The 21,503-nt window shown below is 42.0% G+C and overlaps 1 protein-coding gene across 9 annotated transcripts in view; it reads left to right on the forward strand.

Moving 5' to 3' along the window:
• Positions 1-21,503, forward strand: part of EXOC6 (exocyst complex component 6) — a 276,968-nt gene that overhangs the window by 117,850 nt on the left and 137,615 nt on the right. For all 9 annotated transcript variants that reach the window (XM_030203010.1, XM_030203011.1, XM_030203018.1 and 6 more), the window contains 6 exons: positions 1,505-1,573; positions 4,467-4,550; positions 4,667-4,713; positions 4,841-4,961; positions 7,826-7,897; positions 19,434-19,531. In XM_030203010.1, the coding sequence (XP_030058870.1) occupies positions 1,505-1,573; positions 4,467-4,550; positions 4,667-4,713; positions 4,841-4,961; positions 7,826-7,897; positions 19,434-19,531 (491 nt within the window). The remainder of the gene's footprint in view (positions 1-1,504; positions 1,574-4,466; positions 4,551-4,666; positions 4,714-4,840; positions 4,962-7,825; positions 7,898-19,433; positions 19,532-21,503) is intronic.

Genomic DNA, 21,503 nt, shown 5'->3' on the forward strand with positions numbered 1-21,503 from the left:
ATAGTGGAGTAGCCTACATCTGCTGAAAAAAACAACCTTTCCAATATAGGAGGCAATTGTATTATTAGAGGAGGAGCTTCCATCAATCCCCTAAGCAAAGGCAGTAACAACCTTTCAAGCCTCACTTGAAGGACTGGAGGCATCTGAAGGGTCTAATCAGTTGCAGTCAAGAACCTCCTCCTCTTTTTGACAAATTTTAGTATAGCCATTCTTTATAAGGATAGTCTCCTATCTCTACCTGTGTGTGTGTGCGAAAATTTTTTAGCATGTCCTGTCTACTAATAACAAATGAGAAATGGCTCTTGAAGTTAATAAATTAGGTGCGTAATTTCTAGGTATACCAACTAAGGTCAGTTATGCACCTAACTGCCAATTAGATTCAGTTAGTGACAATTAACAACAATAATTGGCAATTATTTTAAAGCCTATTAGCATATATTCAAATAATTAAGTTAGGCACTTAATTAGAGCTGTACCGAATATCATACTTTACTATACTGCTGACTACGAATAATAACACATATTATTCAGCTGAATACGAATAATGGACATTGAGCTTTAACATAACAAATAATAAAAGAAGCAACATAAAATCAGACATCCAAGGGGTATGTTTACTAAGGTGGGTTAGCGTTTGTAACGCACCTGTAAATTTAAGGCATGTTAAACGCTAACACGCCCATTGAAATGTATAGCGTGTTAGCGTTTAATGTGCCTAAACCATTTACTTGCGTTAAAAACGCTAACGCGGCCATAGCACCGCTTAGTAAACATATGTGCAAGTGTTTATTTCAGTAAGATTTAGCACAGTAGAGCCCTGGATTATTAAATCAGTATTTGGCCGAATACGAATAATGTATTCGGGGCACTATTTGGAGCCGAATTGAATCAAATACGAGTGTCCAGTACAGCCCTACACATAATCTTATTCTATAAATTGCATGTTAAGTGTAAATTTGGGCACCCAAATTTATAGAATTTAGGGGTTAAGTGAACTCAACCATTTGGACTTTATTTGCTTACTACATCGGGGAGCAATGTTTTTCTTTTACCGCATTCGATAGGAATTCCTGCCCTGAACTTCATTGCAGTGCCTTAATGCATGGCCTTTTGCATTGACCCCTTAGTGTGAATTAATGCACTGTACACTAACTGTCATGCAAGTGAAGTAACTATTGCTTCAGCCATGTGCTTAATAGCAAGTGCTAACTGCCTCACACACTTTAGTAAAAGGTCCACTTAGATTTGTTGTACCACTTATTCAAAACACATGTGGCTCTTTTAATGTGTAGCATCTTTATTCGGGTAATCACTGTGAAAGTTATTTAAAAATTTGATAGGAATCAGCAGTATAATGTACAGTATAATATCAACAGATCATTAAAAACTATTATATTATGCTTTAAAATACAGGTATAATGATTTCTTTAGCAATCATATTTTGTGGTCAGAAGCAATCTGTTATATAAAAAGTCTAAAATAACTCTTTTTTCCCTTTCTTTAGGTGTTAACTGCCCAAGATTTAGTGGATTTTTCTCCTGTTTATAGATGCCTGCATATTTATTCAGTTTTGGTATGCACATATTTGAAAAATATTTCTTAAACATTTTAAGTAATTTTCTCTTTTTCCCTTCTTCCATTCATTCTTTTATTGGTCAGTTTGTTTAATTTGTACTTTTCAAGTATTGCCTAGACTCTTTAATAATCAAAGTGTAAATACATATTCATTATACTGGATATATATATGATTGTTAGCTACTAGTATGAAATTGTATTCACACTAGCTGTACTTTGCTGGGGAAAAATACGTCAAAATTTAAATATAGCGATACAGCATTTATGTTTGATCCTTGGAAAAGCTGGAGGATAGCATGAAAGTGATCTCAGTAAGCTTAAAACTAAGTTTTAATATTGTAAAAATACAGTTATATATATATATGGGGGGGGGGGGGGGGGGGCAGAAATCTCTTGCTTCCTAGGATTTTCATTGTGTACTTCTCCCTTAGAAGTACACAATGAAAATTCGAGGAAGCAAGAGATATGATGATGATATGTGGGTAGCAAAACAGTGCAACAAGATATTGGCTATAGCTGGAGGGATGCCAGATTGCTTAGGAAGAGGCATAACCAGTAGAAAGATGAAATGATGATGCCATGGTACAAGTCATTTGTGAGGCCTCACGGATTATTGTGTTCAGTTTTTATAAATTTGATACTTACACATGGATAGTCACACCACACAGAGATTTCAAGGGGGAATGATTTGTTTGGAACAAAATTCTATGTGTCTATTCCCCATTTTATAAAGGAAATATACATTTATGGGGAAAAACATTTCACCATCTGGTTTTACACAAGCTCAGAAGCATGCACAGATTTTAAAGGGAAAGGGGATGGGATTTGATATACCACCTTTCTGGAGTTACAGTCAAAGTGGTTTACATATTATATATCTGTATTTATTTTGTGCCTGGGACAGTGGAGGATTAAGTGACTTGCCCAGAGTCATAAGGAGCTGCAGTGGGAATTAAACCCAGTTCCCCTGGTTCTCAGGCTGCTGCACTTACTTTTAGGCTAAAGGGTTCACTTTTAGGCTAAAGGGTTCTCATTTTGGACAGGGCTTTACAAGAGGGATTACACAAGGGACTAAAAATAAAATTAAAAAAATTACAGCCTCATTATGTAGTGGAGACGTTACTAAGCTGCAGTAAAACAGTATTTTATTGCAGCTTAGTTTAGTGCAGGAGTTATTAACCTGCAGTAACTCAGTTTCACAGGTCATTGACCATGGGGAATAAAGCAACTTGTGAACAACTTCACAAGCTGTGATTCTGCATCTGAGGTGCCTCAGGCCACTAACATGCAGCCCAATGCTCCTGGTGAGGCTTTCATAAAGAGGACAGTGCTGTAAATAAAAGAGTGGAGCAGGTTCCTCCTCTCCTAGGTCCCCTGCCCTTTCAAAGTTAGTGTCCTGCATTCAACTCCAACCCCCGTCTCCTAGCAGGCCCCTCTGGCCTACCTCAAGCAATCTGTGTTGGTCTAGGAGTATAGGGCAGGAGCAATCCCTTGCCACTGCTGCCCCTGCTGGCATTGGGTTTAAAATGGCACATAGGGGGGTCAGGTCATATAAGGGGTCTTTCTGAGTGACACTGGGGTTGCAGATGCCATTTTGAAAATGGTGCCAGTAGGGGTAGGAGCAACTGGGGATTGTTCCTGCTTCATATCCTTAGATCAAGTCTGGGGGGAGTGGAAGGTCTTTGTTGAGGGGGCTGAAGGGGGCAAAACAGGGTGGGGGCAGTGCTTGAATTCAGGATACTTACTGTGTGTTCGAGGGGTGAGGCTGTGGTGTGTGTGTGTGTGTGTGGGGGGGGGGGGGGGGTGAGGCTTTGCTGGGAGGTAGAACTGGGGACCTGGACTGCACTTCTGTTTTATCGTGATGATCCTTTAAGAAGGGTGTTAGTGGCCTGATGCTCTTGGACAAGAAAAATAGTGCCAACTTTGAGCTGACATTTTGTTTTCCTTGAGTAACACAGCTAGTGAAGTTCAGTGCAAACTGCATTTAGATTTACATAATACTGACGTGTATTGCATGCATTTGTGTACTTTGTGTCACATCAATATATAGCCCATGGTCCCCAAACTAATTTGCATTGCAGTAAAATAAGGCACAATTATGCTATTTAACATGCATTAGGAGGCTAATGTTGTGCATTATTCCCTTAATGCACGTTAATGACTTCCCCCTTCAATTGGTGGCACTTATATATCTAGGGGCCCTGTTTACTAAGCAGCGTTATAGGCGTGTTAAACTTTTTAACGCGTGTTAACCATGTATCTGTATACAATATCCCTATAGGCACCTACATGGTTAGCGCGCACGCTAAGTGTAGGCATGCTAAAAACACTAACGCACCTTAGTAAACAGGGCCCTAGGTTTGTAAAATGGAACAGCTATATGAGAAAGTTGCGCCACTTATACATAGAAGTTGAAAAATCACTACCTACACGTGGAAGCTGCTGAGTTTGTGTCATTCATTTTTTTCAAGATACCAGCAGGAAGAGGCAGTGAGTAGCTGCAGTGAGTCATAGATCCAAAAGGCATTTCATATTTGTAAAATGAGTGCTCCCATTTTATGTGGAGGCAAAATACTTATTCACTCTCTGCACATCCTTATTCATATTTTACAAAATGCTCCACATTCAACAGATTTTTTTTTGTAAAATGCTGCAGGAATTGAGGATATCCTGACCCATGTGTCTCAATTCTGATCTTGATGTTCTTTGGAAAATGGGCCTTGTTTTATGTCTACTGGGTACATTTTTACATTTGTGATTAGATTTCTCAGTGAGGCATGTTAGTTACTATGCAGTGTTTAGATCTGGAGTAATACAAAAGGTAAATAGGCTGCTAATAAATAAACCTTTTTTTTTTCAATGTACCATTACTTTTGTTTCTTTTATTTTAGGGTGATAAAGAAACGTTTGAAAACTATTATAGAAAACAGAGAAGGAAACAGGCAAGACTAGTCTTGCAACCTCAATCAAACATGGTAAATTTCAATTTTTATTTTTTTTAATTGTTTGAATACATACACTCAAATTGCATTTCTAGAATGTTGTGGGTCTCATCTGTTTTCTTTCTTTCTTTTTTTTTCTTCATTGGAAGCATGAAACAGTTGAAGGCTATAGGAAATATTTTAGTCAAATTGTAGGGTAAGTTCATGGTGATATACAGATAAATTCTGTTGAAATTATTTCCTATTTTTATATTCCTATAGCTTTAGTATTTGATTATATTGTTGCAATCTTTTTATCTGTGTTTTTCTATATTTTGACTTAGATTTTTTGTAGTGGAAGATCACATTTTACATGTTACTCAGGGTTTGGTGACGAGGGCCTTCACTGATGAACTTTGGAATATGGCACTTGCCAAAATCATTGCTGTCCTTCGAACACATTCGGTATGTGATTATGACTCAAATTATTTATTAATAAAAGATTTTGTGTGTTAAAGTCAGATAGTACCAGAGAGAAAAATTACATCTCCGCTTTTTTTTTTTTTTTTGTAATTAGAAATTGCTCAGATTTGGAGCAAGCCTGCCAAGCTATTGTTTTTTCTTAGCAGAGTCAGGCTGTGAGCCACAGTCATGTGCTATTTGCATAATCCTCCACTGATTTACAACTGACTGGGGCCTCCAAACATGGTTATAGTCCAACACTTTAGAATATGCAGAGTTAATCTGCTGTTATTATTGCAGTCTGTTCTCGTTAGTCTCAACTGACCTCTTCATTAGATCAGACTGAATACAGCATTGAAAGTACCAGCAGGAAATAATTCCTGATTATCATTCCAAACACCCTATTTCCAAAATAAACTACCAGCAGAACCCTTAGAATTTCCTCTTCTTTCTAGTAATGTGCAGGTAATTGCTAGAACCTTCCTAATTTAGTTCACAAAACGGAAGAACTATTAGTTCTATGTCTGCTTATATCTATCGATCGATCGATCAATTGATATATAGATATATGCTTTGGGACCTAGCTCTTTCACTCTTTCATATTTAAATGGTGTAGCCCTGTTTTTTGTGTGTTTGAAAAATGAACATTGGTTCATTATTTCAGTCAAAAAGAGGAGACTGCAGTTAGTGGTTATAATATGATTTTAACCAAAAATCTGCAAGTTGCCTGGGTAGAGAAAAACCAACAGATATTTAAAGATTCAAGTTTTAGGGTCTGTTAAAGCATTGTCTCGTGAAAAGACTCAACTAATCCAGAAAATGTGTATTTACAAACATCAATTAGCACCATAAAAATATCATATCTTCCTATTTTTAAGTAACTTTGGGCCCTGTTTACTAAGCTGCGCTGTAGGCACACAGACTTTTTAGTGCATGCTAAAAATTTGCTAAAAATTAGCGTGCGCTAACGATAGAGACACCCTTAGGAATATAATGGGTGTCTCTATCATTAGTGCACACTAATTTTTAGCGTGCGCTAAAAGATTTGCACATCTATAGCGTGACTTGGTAAACAGGGTCCTTTATTTTTACTGGGCTAACCCTCTACTTGTTTTGTACTCTTTTGTGAACTGCATTTAACTGAATTGTACAGGTTACATGTTAAGAGCACTCTGAAATTTCTTTGTCTTATTGTAGAACAATAGTTTTGGTAAACTATAGATGAACCTCTGTCAACACGTAGTAGTAAAATCTATTTCTGATTAATGTGTCTTCAGACTGAAGGTTAAATAGCTACCTAAAATCTTTGCAGGAACTTTTCATTCTGTCTATGGACATTATACCCATGTCAGATTTGATGACAATTATTTATAATTTTGCTGTGTAATATAGTTGTTACTGAACTGTTTTTGTGTTCAAAGCTACTTTCTTGTTTCCAAATTTAATTATTTAGAATTAACAAGTGTTCAGTCATAGCATGAGCAGTCTACTCATATTGGGGGTAATTCTCTACAGATTGCCTAAAGTTAGGCGCCAGGATGCTGCACACCCTTTTACGAAGCGGCAGTAAGCCTAACGCGGGCTTAAAAGGGAAGTACTGCTGGGCTACTGCAGCAACCCGGCGGTAGTTCCCTCCCCCAACACACGCTTTTTCTGGCATTTTGGTAGCGCCAGTGTGTAACTGGTGGTAATCGGTCATTGCCACTCGCTGCCCGGTTACCACTAGATTAGTGCGGCACCTCAATGGGTGGTGGTTAAGTGCTTCCCCCCCCCCCAAATGGTTGCGTGGCAAGTGGTTCACTTGCCGCACGGCCATTTCTTTAAGAAAATGGAAACCTGCCTTTTACCTGTTGCGGCAAAAGGGGGCCTCGGCGCATGTCAGAAACATGCGCCGATGGCATCCCTGGCCCCTTTTTACTGCAGCTTCGTAAAAGGACCCCTAAGTAAGAATTTTGTATTGGCAATTACATGTATAATTGCCACTATAGAACACTAGTATAAATTGGCATTTATGTGCTCACATTTAGGCATGGCTGCATTCACCATATCAATTGCTGGTGTAAAGATCCCGTCCCTAAATCTTACAGTTGTATGCATAACTAATGGTATTCTTTAACCTTAGCCTGTAAATGCTGGACACGCTCCTCTCTTGCCAATGCCCCTCCCATGTCCACACCCACTTGTAGTTACATGCTAAAGAATTTGCATGCTAAGGTTAGAGAATACCAACTAAGTGCAGTTATGCGCATAATGGCAAATTAGTGCCAATTAGCATCAGATTAGTCCAGTTATCACAATGATTGGTTGTTAGTGCTGATTAGCAGCTAATTTGTCGATTGTTAAACAAGCAACTGTAGGTATTCTATAATTTGTGGACGCACGGTTGTGTGCTAAGCATAAATTTGTGTGCGTAAGATTATAGAACGAGGGGAGATTAAGTTTTTCTTAGTAAATCCATACTGTAACCACAATCTGTTTTTGAGCAGAGATAACTAGGCTAGTTTTTGAAAGGATTTGCGATACATTTCTATGTGAGCTAAGAGAATATTGGGATTACACAGCTCATTTATGTAACATATTCAAATAATGTAGTGAAATAAGTCAATCAAGGAAAGCACATGACCCACTAGATCAGTGTTGCACAGCTCAAGTCCTTGAGGACAGTAAGCTGGTCTCCAATATATTCACAAAGCATTTTCATGATATTTGCTTTGCATTAATTAAGTCAAAGAATTAGATGATTTAAGTTTTCTGCCTGATCTATAAACTTGAACTAAGTATTAAAGATATGCTTTGTGTTTTAATAGAAAGTGTCTATGATGTGCTCTTGTTTTAAAAGTGTTCTTAAATAAACAATTTCTTTTTAGTCATATTGCACTGATCCAGATCTTGTCCTGGAGCTGAAGAATCTGATTGTTGTTTTCGCTGATACTGTGCAGGTTGGTGTTGTGTTGGGATTTTGGTGGCATAACAATTTTAAATGCATTGGTTGTATACTAGAAACCTCTTAACGGACAGGACAGGTAGAATACTAGTTAACATGTTGATGTCAGCCTGTAAAGTCATCTGAAAATATTGTATATATGTTTTGTATCTGTTATTAGTTTTATAGAAGTTAAAAAGCAATCTACCAGTAGTTAATTGACATATGCATGCTGTCACCTCATGATTGATGGTAACTTTATTTTTAACATTACAAATGGAGTAATTCAGATTCTGTAATTTATTATTTGTTTATTGAATTTTGCAACTTAAACAGACATAAGAACTGCTAAGTGAAATACAGCTTTAGAAACAAGAAATAAACGAAACAGGAATTTACTTTCCTCAAAGAAAACATAACATTTAGCTTCATTAGACCACAATAAAAGGGGGAGGTAGGAATTTGTGAAGATTATACTATATTATTTCTAAATTATTAAAGAAATGATGCCGCCACCTTTCTCGTGTGCTCCTACAAATTCTCTATCGTTGTTTAGAGTCTAGGAAAGATTTAAGCTAATCAGGATTAAAGAACACATATTTTGTTTGATTTAACCTTACAAGACATTTACATGGATACACAAGAAGGAAGGATCCTCCTAATCAGATTCTGTAATAATATATATTACTTTAGGGAAAGGGTTTGGTAAGCTGGATACATGATCAGCCAGGTAGGAAGAAACCTTGATACTGACACAGTAAAATTGACTACAATATAGAGTGTAACGATTTTTAAATCACATCATTCATGATTCAAGGTGGCAGGGCATGATCTGGGTAGTTATCTATTCCCTACCCTCATTTTGGTCACAATTGTATGACCCTATATATTTCTTTTTTTTTTTTAATTTTTTATTTATGAATTTGCATTTCACATTCATGTATATACATAAATTCGGAAAATTAAGAAAAACAATTTGTTGTAATTAATACATTGCAAGAAAAACAATAATAAAATTTTTAAGACCACAATAATGTTGTCCAAGATCTAAGCAATCAAATATTATAGAAAATAAAAGTAAACAAAGGTAGAAGGCAACTTCTATTTGTACAGCTGATACATAGCATAATATTCAGGGTCTAACATATTATTCCTTACTAGAGACAAATTCTAATAGTTTCTCATGTTCAAAGAAAATATAGTTCTGGGAATTAAAGACTACAACACATCTACAGGCAGTGGTGTGCTGGAGCCGGCTCGCTCCGGCTCGCAAGAGCCGCTTGTTAAATTTTGACAGCTCTTTCAAGCCGGTTGTTGTTCGGGGCGAGCCGGCTCCATTGCAGGAGGTAAGCATGGCAGGAGGGCGCCATGCTTACCTCCCCTCCTGCTCCCAAACATGCCCAGCGATTGCCCTTCGCCCCCACCATGCCCTCCCGCTCCCATCCATCTTTTTTAAATACCTCCTCGCCGTTGAAGCGCCGCATTAAAGCCCTGCTGCTGCTGCCCAAGCTTTTCCTCCGTTTGCTGTAGTTCTTCGCGTGAACTTCGTGACCTTAGTCCCGCCTTCTGACGTATGACATACGTCAGAAGGCGGGACTAAGGGCACGAAGTTCACGCGAACTGCAGCAAACAGGGAGGGAAAGCTAGAGATGGGCAGCAGGACTTTAACACGGCGCTTCAACGGCGAGGAGGTATTTAAAAAAGATGGATGGGAGTGGGAGGGGACGGTGGGGACGAAGGGCAATCGCTGGGCATGTTTGGGAGCGGCAGGGGAGGGAGGAGAATCGCTGGACATGAGATGGGAGGGGAGGGCAGGGGAGGGAGGAAAATCATTGGACATGGATAGGGGAGGGCAGGGGAGGGAGGAAAATCGCTGGACTTGAGATGGGAGCGGGAGGGAAGGGCAGAGGAGGGAGGAGAATCGCTGGACATGGATGGGGGCAGGGGAGGGAGGAGAATTGCTGGACATGGATGGGAGCAGGAGGGAAGGGCAGAGGAGGGAGGAGAATCGCTGGACATGGATGGGGGCAGGGGAGGGAGGAGAATTGCTGGACATGGATGGGAGCAGGAGGGAAGGGCAGGGGAGGGAGGAGAATCGCTGGACATGGATGGGAGCGGGAGGGAAGGGCAGGGGAGGGAGGAGAATCGCTGGGCATGGATGGGTAGAGGGGGGCAGGGGAGAGAAAACAATTGCTGGGCATGGATGGATAGAGGGGGGCAGAGGAGAGAAGACAATTGCTGGGCATGGATGGGTAGGGGGGCAGGGGAGAGAAGAGAATTGCTGGGTATGGATGGATAGAGGAGGACAGGGGAGAGAGGAGAGTTTCAGGACATGGATGGAGGGGAGGGAAGGGAGAGAGAAGAAATGCTGGACATGGAGGGAAGATAGAGGAAGGAGATTAGATGAGGGAAAAGGAAGTGAGGAGAGAAACTGCACATGGATGGAGAAAATAGGCAGAAGCTGGATCCACTGTACAGTCAAGTGTGCGGAGGACCAGAAATAAAGAAGAAAGGAGGAAAGAAAAGAAATAAATGGAAAGGAAGCCCTGGAAACTGAGTCAAGGGAACAGAGAGAGAGCAGCAGAATCAGATACTGGGCCAGCATGATCAGAGAAACAAAGTCACCAGACAACAAAGGTAGAAAAAAATAATTTTATTTTCATTATAGTGTTTGGAATATGTCCACTTTGAGAATCAGGTGCTGAACATTAAAAGTTTAAATTTATTTACTTATTTATGGCATTTTATCCCATATTAAACATGAATTAGATTGGAACCTGGGATCATTTAATTTTTTTTTTCCTGGAGAAAGTAATGCATTGCCCCCCCCCCCCCCCCCCCCGGCTATAGCCAGCTCTGCAATTTTTTTTTTTTTGGGGGGGGGGGGGCGCAGAGGTGGATGGGGGGGGGGCGCAGAGGTGGATTGGGGGGGGGTGCAGTGGTGGACGTGGGGCGCCGAGGTGGACCGGGGAGAGAGCCTGTTGTTAAAATTTTACCAGCACACCACTGTCTACAGGGGTACTTAAGTAGGAAAGTTCCTCCTATATTAAGCAATCTAGTTTTAAGCTGTAAAAAAGTTTTCCTCCTTTTCTGAGTATCCCTGGATAAGTCCGGGAAAATTTGAATCTTCGCGCCTAAGAAATCTTCATTGATATGGCGGAAATATAATTTAAAGATATTATTTCGATCTAACTCGAATGCAAATGTCACTAGCATAGTGGTTCTCTCTGTAATTAACTCTAATGAGTCTTGGAGAAATTCCGTTAAATTCAGTTGTGAAACAGATCTCTCTTCATGAATTCCAGTAATATATTGTATTCTAGTTATTGGTGGCATATTCTCCATCGGAATAAGCAGAATATCTTTCAAATATTTTTTAAACATCTCCAATGGTGGCAATAAAGGAGTTTTAGGAAAATTCAGTATTCTTAAATTATTTTTTCGAAGTTGATTTTCTAAATACTCAATTTTTCTAAACTGAAAAATTTTTTCCTTGGAGACAGATGAAGAGAATTTTTTTAAAGTTTGTACCTCAGTTTCCAGAGCCTCCAGCTTAGTGTCATGAGTTCCAAGTCTGGCCGAGAAATTTTCTTGATTCAATTTAATCTCCGCCAATTCTCCTTGAGTTGTTTTTGATGTCTGTTTCAGGATAGCATGCAACCCCTGAATAGCGTCCCACAATACTTCGAGGGTAACGATAACAGGTCTAATTTGATCTCCGGGCATTTCTGGAGGCGTCTCTTGCGCTTGCTCTTTCAGGGGTAAGATTCGCCGCCCCAACCGCTCTGATATACCCGCGGGAGATGAGGTGGCGATGGGGCCTCCTCCTACAGCCGCCAGGGCCATATCCTCTTCGGGTGCCCTATGGCGTTGTTCCGCTGATGCCACCACTCCGCCCCCAGGCCTCGGAGGAGCTGCGTTTGAGGGAGGGCTCAAAGAGACTCCCTCAATGCTACGTTCCGGCATCTCTACCGGAGTTATCGAAGTGCTCACAGAAGGTCCCGGTGTGCGCAGAAACATTGTGTCCAAAGTCCCCTGGTGCATCGGAGAAGGTTCCATCCGACTCGAGGAGGTGAGAGCAGAGGGCTTCCCCTTTCTTTTCCCCATATTGGGGTCCAAAAGGTTCCGATATGCCTAGAAGACTGTTGGCGTTCAGGAGCTGCCCTCACACACTTCTACCTCAGACGCCATCTTGGACTCCAGAATCTGACCCTATATATTTCAATGTAGTATTTAACTGGGGTTTGTTTAACTGTCTCTTATCCTTCAGTTTTAACCTTCTCTTGCTACCTTACATATAGGTTTCTTCTTAAGCTGAATAAATAAAAACTGTCTAGTCTGTTTGGAGAGTTTTTAAGATATTATAGCAGTGGTGACTCAGATGGTTTAGACAAGCCATGAACTAAAAACCAGAAAGGAAAAAGAGGACCAGGAAGGCCAAGACAGACATGGCATCAAACACACTGAACTACCCAGTAATCACTGTCTATCAATGCTGATTGCACTTTGTTTCTTCCTTTTTCATTTTTGTAAGCAGCAAAGAATTGCAAAGTGATGCACTTAGAGAATAGAAATCCACGGGAGACGTATGTGTTAGGCGGGGAGAGTCTGATAGGTACGGGCGGAGAGAGGGATCTTGGGGTGATAGTATCTGAGGATTTGAAGGCGACGAAACAGTGTGACAAGGCGGTGGCCGTAGCTAGAAGGTTGTTAGGCTGTATAGAGAGAGGTGTGACCAGCAGAAGAAAGGGGGTGTTGATGCCCCTGTATAAGTCGTTGGTGAGGCCCCACCTGGAGTATTGTGTTCAGTTTTGGAGGCCGTATCTTGTTAAGGATGTAAAAAGAATTGAAGCGGTGCAAAGAAAGGCTACGAAAATGGTATGGGATTTGTGTTACAAGACGAATGAGGAGAGACTTGCTGAACTAAACATGTATACTCTGGAGGAAAGGAGAAACAGGGGTGATATGATACAGACCTTCAAATATTTGAAAGTTATTAATCCGCAAACGAACCTTTTCCGTAGATGGGAAGATGGTAGAATGAGAGGACATGAAATGAGATTGAAGGGGGGCAGACTCAAGAAAAATGTCAGGAAGTATTTTTTCACGGAGAGAGTAGTGCATACTTGGAATGCCCTCCCGCGGGAGGTGGTGGAAATGAAAACGGTAACGGAATTCAAACATGCGTGGGATAAGCATAAAGGAATCCTGTGCCGAAGGAATGGATCCTCAGGAGCTTAGTCAAGATCGGGAGGCAGGGCTGGTGGTTGGGAGGCGGGGATAGTGCTGGGCAGACTTATACGGTCTGTGCCAGAGCCGGTGGTGGGAAGCGGGACTGGTGGTTGGGAGGCGGGGATAGTGCTGGACAGACTTGTACGGTCTGTGCCAGAGCCGGTGGTTGGGAGGCAGGGCTGGTGGTTGGGTGGCGAGGATAGTGCTGGGCAGATTTATACGGTCTGTGCCAGAGCCGGTGGTTGGGAGGCGGGGCTGGTGGTTGGGAGGCGGGGATAGTGTTGGGCAGACTTATACGGTCTGTGCCCTGAAGAGCACAGGTACAAATCAAAGTAGGGTATACACAAAAAGTAGCAAATATGAGTTATCTTGTTGGGCAGACTGGATGGACCGTGCAGGTTTTTTTCTGCCGTCATCTACTATGTTACTATGTTACTATCTCTGATTCTTCAAGATCACACTGAGGGGCATAATCGAATGGGGTGCCCAAGTTTTCCTGAAGACGTCCTTGTGGGATGTCCCAGCGAAAGGGCGGGGAAATCCGTATTATCGAAACAAGATTGGCATCCATCTTTTGTTTCGATAATATGGTTGGGGACGCCCAAATATCAACATTTAGGTCGACCTTAGAGATGGTCATCCTTAGAGATGGTCATTCCCGGTTTTCGGCGATAATGGAAACCGAGGACGCCCATCTCAGAAACAACCAAATCCAAGCCATTTGGTCGTGGGAGGAGTCAGCATTTGTAGTGTACTGGTGCCCACAGGACACCAACTGGGCACCCTAGGGGGCACTGCAGTGGACTTCACAAATTGTTCCCATGTGCATAGCTCCCTTACCTTGGGTGCTGAGCCCCCCAAAACCCACTACCCAAAACTGTACAACACTACCATAGCCCTAAGGGGTGAAGGTGGGCACCTACATGTGGGTACAGTGGGTTTATGGTGGGTTTTGGAGGGCTCACATTTACCACCATAAGTGTAAAAGGTAGGGGGGGGGGGGGATGGGCCTGGGTCCACCTGCCTTAAGTGCACTGCACCTACTAAAACTGCTCCAGGGACCTGCATACTGCTGTCAGGGAGCTGGGTATGACATTTGAGGCTGGCAAAAAATATTTTTAAAGTTTATTTTTGAGGGTGGGAGGGGGTTAGTGACCACTGGGGGAGTAAGGGTAGGTCATCCCCGATTCCCTCCGGTGGCCATCTGGTCAGTACGGGCACCTTTTTGAGGCTTGGTCACAAGAAAAAAGGGTCCGAATATAGTCGGCCAAGTGCTCGTCAGAGACACCCTTCTTTTTTCCATTATCGGCCGAGGACACCCATGTGTTAAGCACGCCCCAGTCCCGCCTTCGCTACACTTCCAACACGTCCCCGTGAACTTTGGTCGTCCCCGTGACGGAAACCAGTTGAGGACGCCCAAAATCGGCTTTTGATTTTGCCGATTTGGGCGACCCTGGGAGAAGGACGCCCATCTTGCGATTTGTGTTGAAAGATGAGTGCCTTTCTCCTTCGAAAATAAGCCTGACTGTATGCAGACTCTCTCTGCTTACCACATCTACGCTGATTGGTTCCCTTACCAAGTTCTTTTTGGCGCTCATTTTCGAAGCAGATGGATATCTCAAAGCCAAAAAAGGCCCATCTGCAAAAGCTTCCAAATTGCAATTTTCAAAAGGCAGAATTTGGATGTTTTAAACTGCAGTTCATCCAAATAGCAAATTTGGAAGCATGTTTGGGATGTGCCCAAAATTAGGACTTCTTTCAGCGATAATAGAACAGGAAGAAACGTTCAAGACAAAAAAGGAGGGTGCTTTTATCTAGACCAGTTTCAATCATGTCCAGGGTACAAAAAGGTGCCCTGATTGAGCAGCTGGCCACTGGAGGGATGCAGGCATGACCCCTCCATCTCCTAGTGGTTACTGACCCCCCCCCCTCCCACCCACCTTAGAAATGAAAGTGACAGTGCAGTTTTTTCCTTTATTTCTCTCATTTTCTTCATAGTTTTTCGGTACCTTTCCCCTTTATTTATTTTGACTTTCTGTTTTGTGCGGCTCTTTAGGCCTCGTTTAGGCCTGAGCACCAACCTCGATTTGAGCCTTGTCCCTTTTTGACACTCAAGATTGAGGAATTTAATTTGATCACGATTCTTTTCTTGATGTCTAGGAAGCCCCCCAGTGACTTCAAAAGGTGCACCCAATGTAATCAGGTGATTTCTGCCATGGACCCACACAATTGGTGTATCGGGTGTCTTGGGCCTGACCAGCAGCCTGATTCTTGTTCTCTTTGTTTACAAATGCAGCTGATAACATAGAGGGCGCATCAGGTCCAGTAGGAGAAACTTTTTGACTCCTCGAAGGCTGGTCCATTGGCATCAGAAGCATTGACCTTGATGGCTGCCCAGACTTCATCTATCACTGGAAGTACACTGGCACTGAGGAGGTCTGAACCTCCCTCAATATTGGGCATTGATAGTAGGCTTCTGGACCAGTCAGCCTCAGATCTGTCACTGAGGACATGTATGAGTTTGTTTGATGTTATTCTCATTGGAGCCGAGGGATTGTGATGCTGAGTGTCGAGGGAAGTCAAAGAAGCACAAGCATTGGACCCCTTCGAAGCACAGTGCTGGGAGCGCTGGAGCATTGGCATCTCCAGTACCTGAGAAGCGCCAGCACCGAGAGGATATCTCCTCTTCTTTGGTGGAGGTGCTGGTGTGCCAATCTTCAGGCAGTCAGGTTTCTGCTTCTAATTTGACAATCAATTCTTTCTCAGGCTGACTCTGAACCAGCTCACCAGCCTTTGCTGATGCCTGCCCTTGGTAAACGGTATTGGGACATGCTCAGGGAGGAGCTGGTACAGATGTTTTAGCTTCACGTCACTCAGATATTGAGGATGCTTGTGCCAGCTGTTGCTCAGCCTCAACTCCTTGAGGCCCTGTCTGCCTGTGGAGCAGTCTATGACGCCAATGCCTCGACATCAACCCATGCAGTACCGCTCTCTACATCGGGGGAGGAAGCTTCCCTGGAATCTGAGAGTAGAGCTGTACTTCAGTGTCCTTTGGGGGGTGGACATGGTTCCACTGAGCCAGGGCAGGCACAGAATCACTTTGCCCGTATGGAGTATTGCGAGGAGTCAGACCGCTCACGGGAATCAGATGAAGATTCACATTACTTTTCAGAGGAGGAGTCATATGGAGTCCCTTCTGACCCCTCCCAATCGTAAGAGAGGCGTAAATCTCCACCTGAGAGTCTCTCATTCACAAGTTTTGTGAAGGAGATGGCTTCAGCCAGCCCATTTAAGTCAGAGATGGCAGATTTGTTTTGATACTATTCGATCAAAACTCTTCAGTATTAATGGTCCCAAACTTTGGAATTAGTACAGCTTTATGTTCAATTGGAATGTAACTATGACAGGTTTAAATCAGGCTTAAAAACATTCCTCTTTATGGATGTCTATGGCACTGAGGTTGTATAATTTACTTTTCCTCATGGTCTGGCTATATTGGTGCGTGTTCCAGTGTTCAGTTGCTGCAGGACAGTAATTCTCTCTCCCCCCCCCCCCCCCCCTCTTAATTCTTATGTTATTTCTCTTCTCTCTGTTTCTCTGTCCTATCCAGTTTCGTTATATTGTGAACCGCTCAGACGGCATATGCCTGTGGTGCGGAATATTCAATGAACTTGAAACTTGACCTTGAAGAGCTTAGGGCAAAAATGTTATCTGTCCTGGAATATGAATCTCCTCCTAAGGAAGAGGTTACAGTTCTATTGCACCCTATCCTTAAAGATACACTGACGAAGAATTGGTAATCTTCTGTCTCTGTGCATGTTGTACCAAAGAAGATGGATACTCAGTATTGTATCCAGAAGGCTCCCAGATTTGAGAGGGCACAATTGCCTGATCGCTCTCGGGTGGTCGAATCTGCTCTTAAACAAGCCAAAAGTTCGCCAGTTGGCCAACAAGCAGCTGGAGTGCAGGAAGTATCTGACCAGGAGCACTTAGCAGGATGCTAAATGGGCAGAGCAGTACTCTGAATGGGTCCATGATTTGCTCTGAAACAGTGGGGTTGCTCGTAAAACAAGGATCTTGATGGCATAGAGGACCTCTGGAGTCTGCCATGACTGAATGACATTTATTTGAAGTCCTGCTTGAAGTCGCAATTAGCTCTGATCATAGCCCCTATGATCAGAGCTAATTGTGTGCCTATATTTGCATTCAATTAACTTCTCATAGGGGCAGTATAGCTGTGATCTGTTACTGCGCTATTTTTAGAGCACTGTTTGGAACAGCGTGGGGCTTCTGATCATCGTCTGGACCTGTCAAACAAGGAAATGGAGGCCTGTAGGACCCCTATATCTCCGCCACCTGCCACCCCAACCCCCCCCCCCCCCCCCCCCCGGCACAATGACATCTTAATAATGGCTTATGAACTTTTAGGAAATTATCCAAACCTTTTTTAAACCCTGCTAAGCCCAGTGGTGTTTACCACATTCTCTGGCAGCAAATTCCAGAGTTTAATTACACAGGTTCCTACTGTGCATAATCTGAATACCCAATTGGAGGTGCTCAGTTATAGAATTGCCCCATAGGGGGGTAATTTTATAAAGTCATTGTCATGGAGTATGTGGCTTCTTATAAAATACCAACTAGCTTGATGGTGCATAGTTTGCCAGTAGGCACATATGAGGTGAAGTTTGGGTGAAGCATATATATACATGCATAGATTAGGCATGTTTTCTGACACTTTATAAAATACTAGATTTAAGTGGCGCCTACTTGTCTTTATAAAATTATTTTGACACCCACCAGAGAGGACTTAACAAAGAGTTGGGTTTTGTAGCCCATTATAAACCATAAAATTCTGCTGCTTTGCCACCCTCTTATTTACTATGCATCTCTCCCTGTCTCTCATCCACATTTTTAAACCCCGCTAAGCCAACGGCTTTTGCCACATTCTCTGGCTGCAAATTCCAGAGTATAATTACACAGGCTCCTACTGTGTGTAATCTGAATACCCAATTGGAGGTGCTCAGTTATAGAATTGCCCCCATAGAGGGTAATTTTAGAAAGTCATTGACATGGGGTATGTGGCCTCTTATAAAATACCAACTAGTGTGATGGTGCATAGTTTGCCAGTAGGCACGTACAAAGTGAAGTTTGGGTTAAGCATATGTTACTCACCCCACCGTCTTCCTCTGAAACTGTCATTGGAATGTTTTGATGTTTCACTTACATATACTGTTATTTATCAACATTTGCTTATTTCTGATCTGAAGAGGAAGGTAAACTTCGAAAGCTAAACTAAAAATGTATTAGGTTAGTCCAGTAAAAAAAGTATCATCTTATTTTCTTTTCTATGTTTTCTTTGTCCTTTAAAAGTGGACAAACACGGCTACCACATCACTCTACTTAAAATTGACTTAAAATAGGTGCCTGAAAATGGGCTTTACACTAGGTGTCCTTTTATATGATTACCCTCATTAGACGCATTTGGTAACTACTGATCTTTGTACTAAGGGCAACAAGGAAAATGGATCTTCTATACATTGTCATTGGTTCATAAGATGCTCTAAGGGAAAGATTATGCAGTGCATGAAATGTTTGACAGCAAGCTCTATAGTAGCCTCAGTGGAGCTGTTCTAGGTTGGTGTATCCAAAGCAGACTTGGATTTCAGCTGAGCAGAGGTAACTATATAATGAGGCTTTTCTTGTTGCAAAGAAAGTGATCTAAGTTGGGATCTTTGATGCTACAGTAGAGGAATCAGTTCCATGGTTTTATATGGAAATGAAAAGATTTTGTAGTCTTGCTCATTTTGTGGCTTCCCTATATTCAGTTCCTCCCGGTGAGAGCTAGAAGCTTAATCTACAGTGTGTGAGATTTTGTTTGTGTGTGTGTGGGGGGGGGGGGGGGGGGGGGGGGGGAGGGGGAATGTGGCATCTTGGTTTGAGTATGTGTACCAGGTGGGCATGAAGGTAAAATGTGTGAGGATCCATTGGGGTTACTGAACTTGGTAAACTACTATTAATAAGGGAATGGAGGGGAGTATGGGGAGGTTGGGCAACTGTCTTTGCTCTTCTGTTGGTTGTTTTCATGATGAACATTAGAACTATTGTGCAGGAGCTGCTGAGATTGCAGTAAAAATGGTAGATCTAAGTTTGAGAGCAGTAAGCACAACTAGTGTAGTGTGAAGAACACCATGCTATATTAATGAATGGGGGGTCACTGTTTTACAAACTTGCTTCTTGATATTGTCCTTTCTATTTGAATGATAACTATGATTTTGTACTTTGCTTGTTGTTTTAAGTTTCCTTTCAATTTTGTATTTCAGGGCTATGGCTTTCTTGTCAACAGGCTATTTGACCTTTTGTTTGAAATCAGAGATCAGTATAATGAAACTCTGCTTAAGAAATGGACTGGGCTCTTCAGGTTTGTGAAACATCAGTGTTATGAAATGTGATAACCAATGCACAACTGTTCAACTAGATCTTTACAATAAGATGTTGCTCTGTTACTTGTGCATATAAATTCAAGCAAAGAGTGGAGGAGTAGCCTATTGGTTAGTGCAGTGGACTTTGATCCTGGGGAACTGAGTTCGATTCCCACTGCAGCTCCTTGTGACTCTGGGCAAGCCACTTAACCCTCTATTGCCCCTGGTACAAAATAAGTACCTGAATATATGTAAACCGCTTTCAATGTAGTTGCAAAAAATCTCAGAAAGGTGGTATATCAAGTCCCATTTCCCTTCCCCCTTTCCCTTTATCAACAAGAGGGCGGTGTACTAACCCATGGGATTTCTTGCATGATAGCAGCCTTTTCCTGGGAAGATTTACTATAGGGGCAAATGAGCTCCTTACAAAATTTCACTTGAAAGCGAACTACAGGACAGCCAGTAAAAAAAATTACACCTCACTGAGGTGTAAATTACATTGTTGTGAAAGCAGGCTACAAAGCATTTTTGTGTGCCCATTAAAAAAAAAAAAAAACGATGAATCAGTTTACATTTTTTTCACATCACAGAAACTCATATGACTGGCCACATTGTGTGATTTGTTTTTCCAGAAGTGTACATTCTTGAGTTGTATGGATTTGTTTTCCAGGATATTTGCAATGATTATATTTGAGATAGATTTGTATGTAGTGGAGGCAGTGCATGCAAATCTGTGTCATGCTTAGATGGCGACTAAGGCCGGTGTTGGGCAAGCTTGTACAGTCTGGGTCCCGTATATGGCAATCCGGTTTAGGATGGGCTGGAGAGGGCTTTGATGAAAACTCCATTAATCTGGAACATGAGGACAGTGCCAGGCATACTTTTACAATCTGTGTCCCGCAAATGATGTGACAGATTGGATAGGCTGGAGTGGGCTTCAACAGCAACTTCAGTAGTTGGAACCTAGGGACAGAACCAAGAAGACTTCTGTGGTCTATGACCCAGAAATGTCAAGGAGAGACAGTGATCAAGTGTTTTATATCACATTCATTGTTGGTTTAATTATGCTTGATAATGAGTGTGACTGGTGGGCAGACTGGCTGAACCGTTCAAGTCTTTTATCTGCCGTCATTTACTGTGTTACTATGCTTATTCCATTGTAGATATCTTGAAAACCCAACTAGTTGGGAGTCATTTTTTAAATTTTTGTTACATTTGTACCCCGCACTTTCCCACTCATAGCAGGTTCAATGTGGCTTACATATTATATACAGGTACTTATTTGTACCTGGGGCAATGGAGGGTTAAGAGACTTGCCCAAAGTCACAAGGAGCTGCCTGTGCCTGCAGTGGGAATCGAACCCAGTTCCCCAGGACCAAAATCCACCACTCTAACCACTAGGCCACTCCTCCACTCCTTGTGGAGGTTAGCATAAGCATTCTAGCCCACAGTGACCACTATTCATGTAATCATGCATCCACATGTGTCTGCTTCAGTGGGCCTTAAAGTTCCAATGGGATCAGATGACCCAGCCATTCATGCACCAAGTAAGACTAAACAATATGTTGTTCACGCACTCCATTGGTAGATATGTGACAGCCTGATCCAGGGTCTTCCATTCCAACAGCCTCTGTACCAAATGGTATAAACCACAGATGATTTCAGTTAAGATTGAGGAATTCATGTACCGGCCCATTGTACTTAAGACAAAAATCAGATTAAACCCTAGAGCTAGTATCTTAATCCAGACAGACAGCCAAGTGGCTATGTTGTACATAAAATGAAATCCAGTACCAGCCCACTATAAGTTTATTTCAATTATTCAGACCCCTTCATAAAGCTAAAGTGTAAATTATAACGTGAGTGGATTTCAAACTGTTCAGGTTTATGAAAAGATTTTTATAAAAATAAACCTTTTGCACCTGTTTCATCATTAGTACATTCAAATTAAAAACATTTTTCTTTCAAAAA

This window comes from Microcaecilia unicolor, chromosome 5, assembly GCF_901765095.1.
Source record: "Microcaecilia unicolor chromosome 5, aMicUni1.1, whole genome shotgun sequence".
NCBI classification, from domain to species: domain Eukaryota; kingdom Metazoa; phylum Chordata; class Amphibia; order Gymnophiona; family Siphonopidae; genus Microcaecilia; species Microcaecilia unicolor.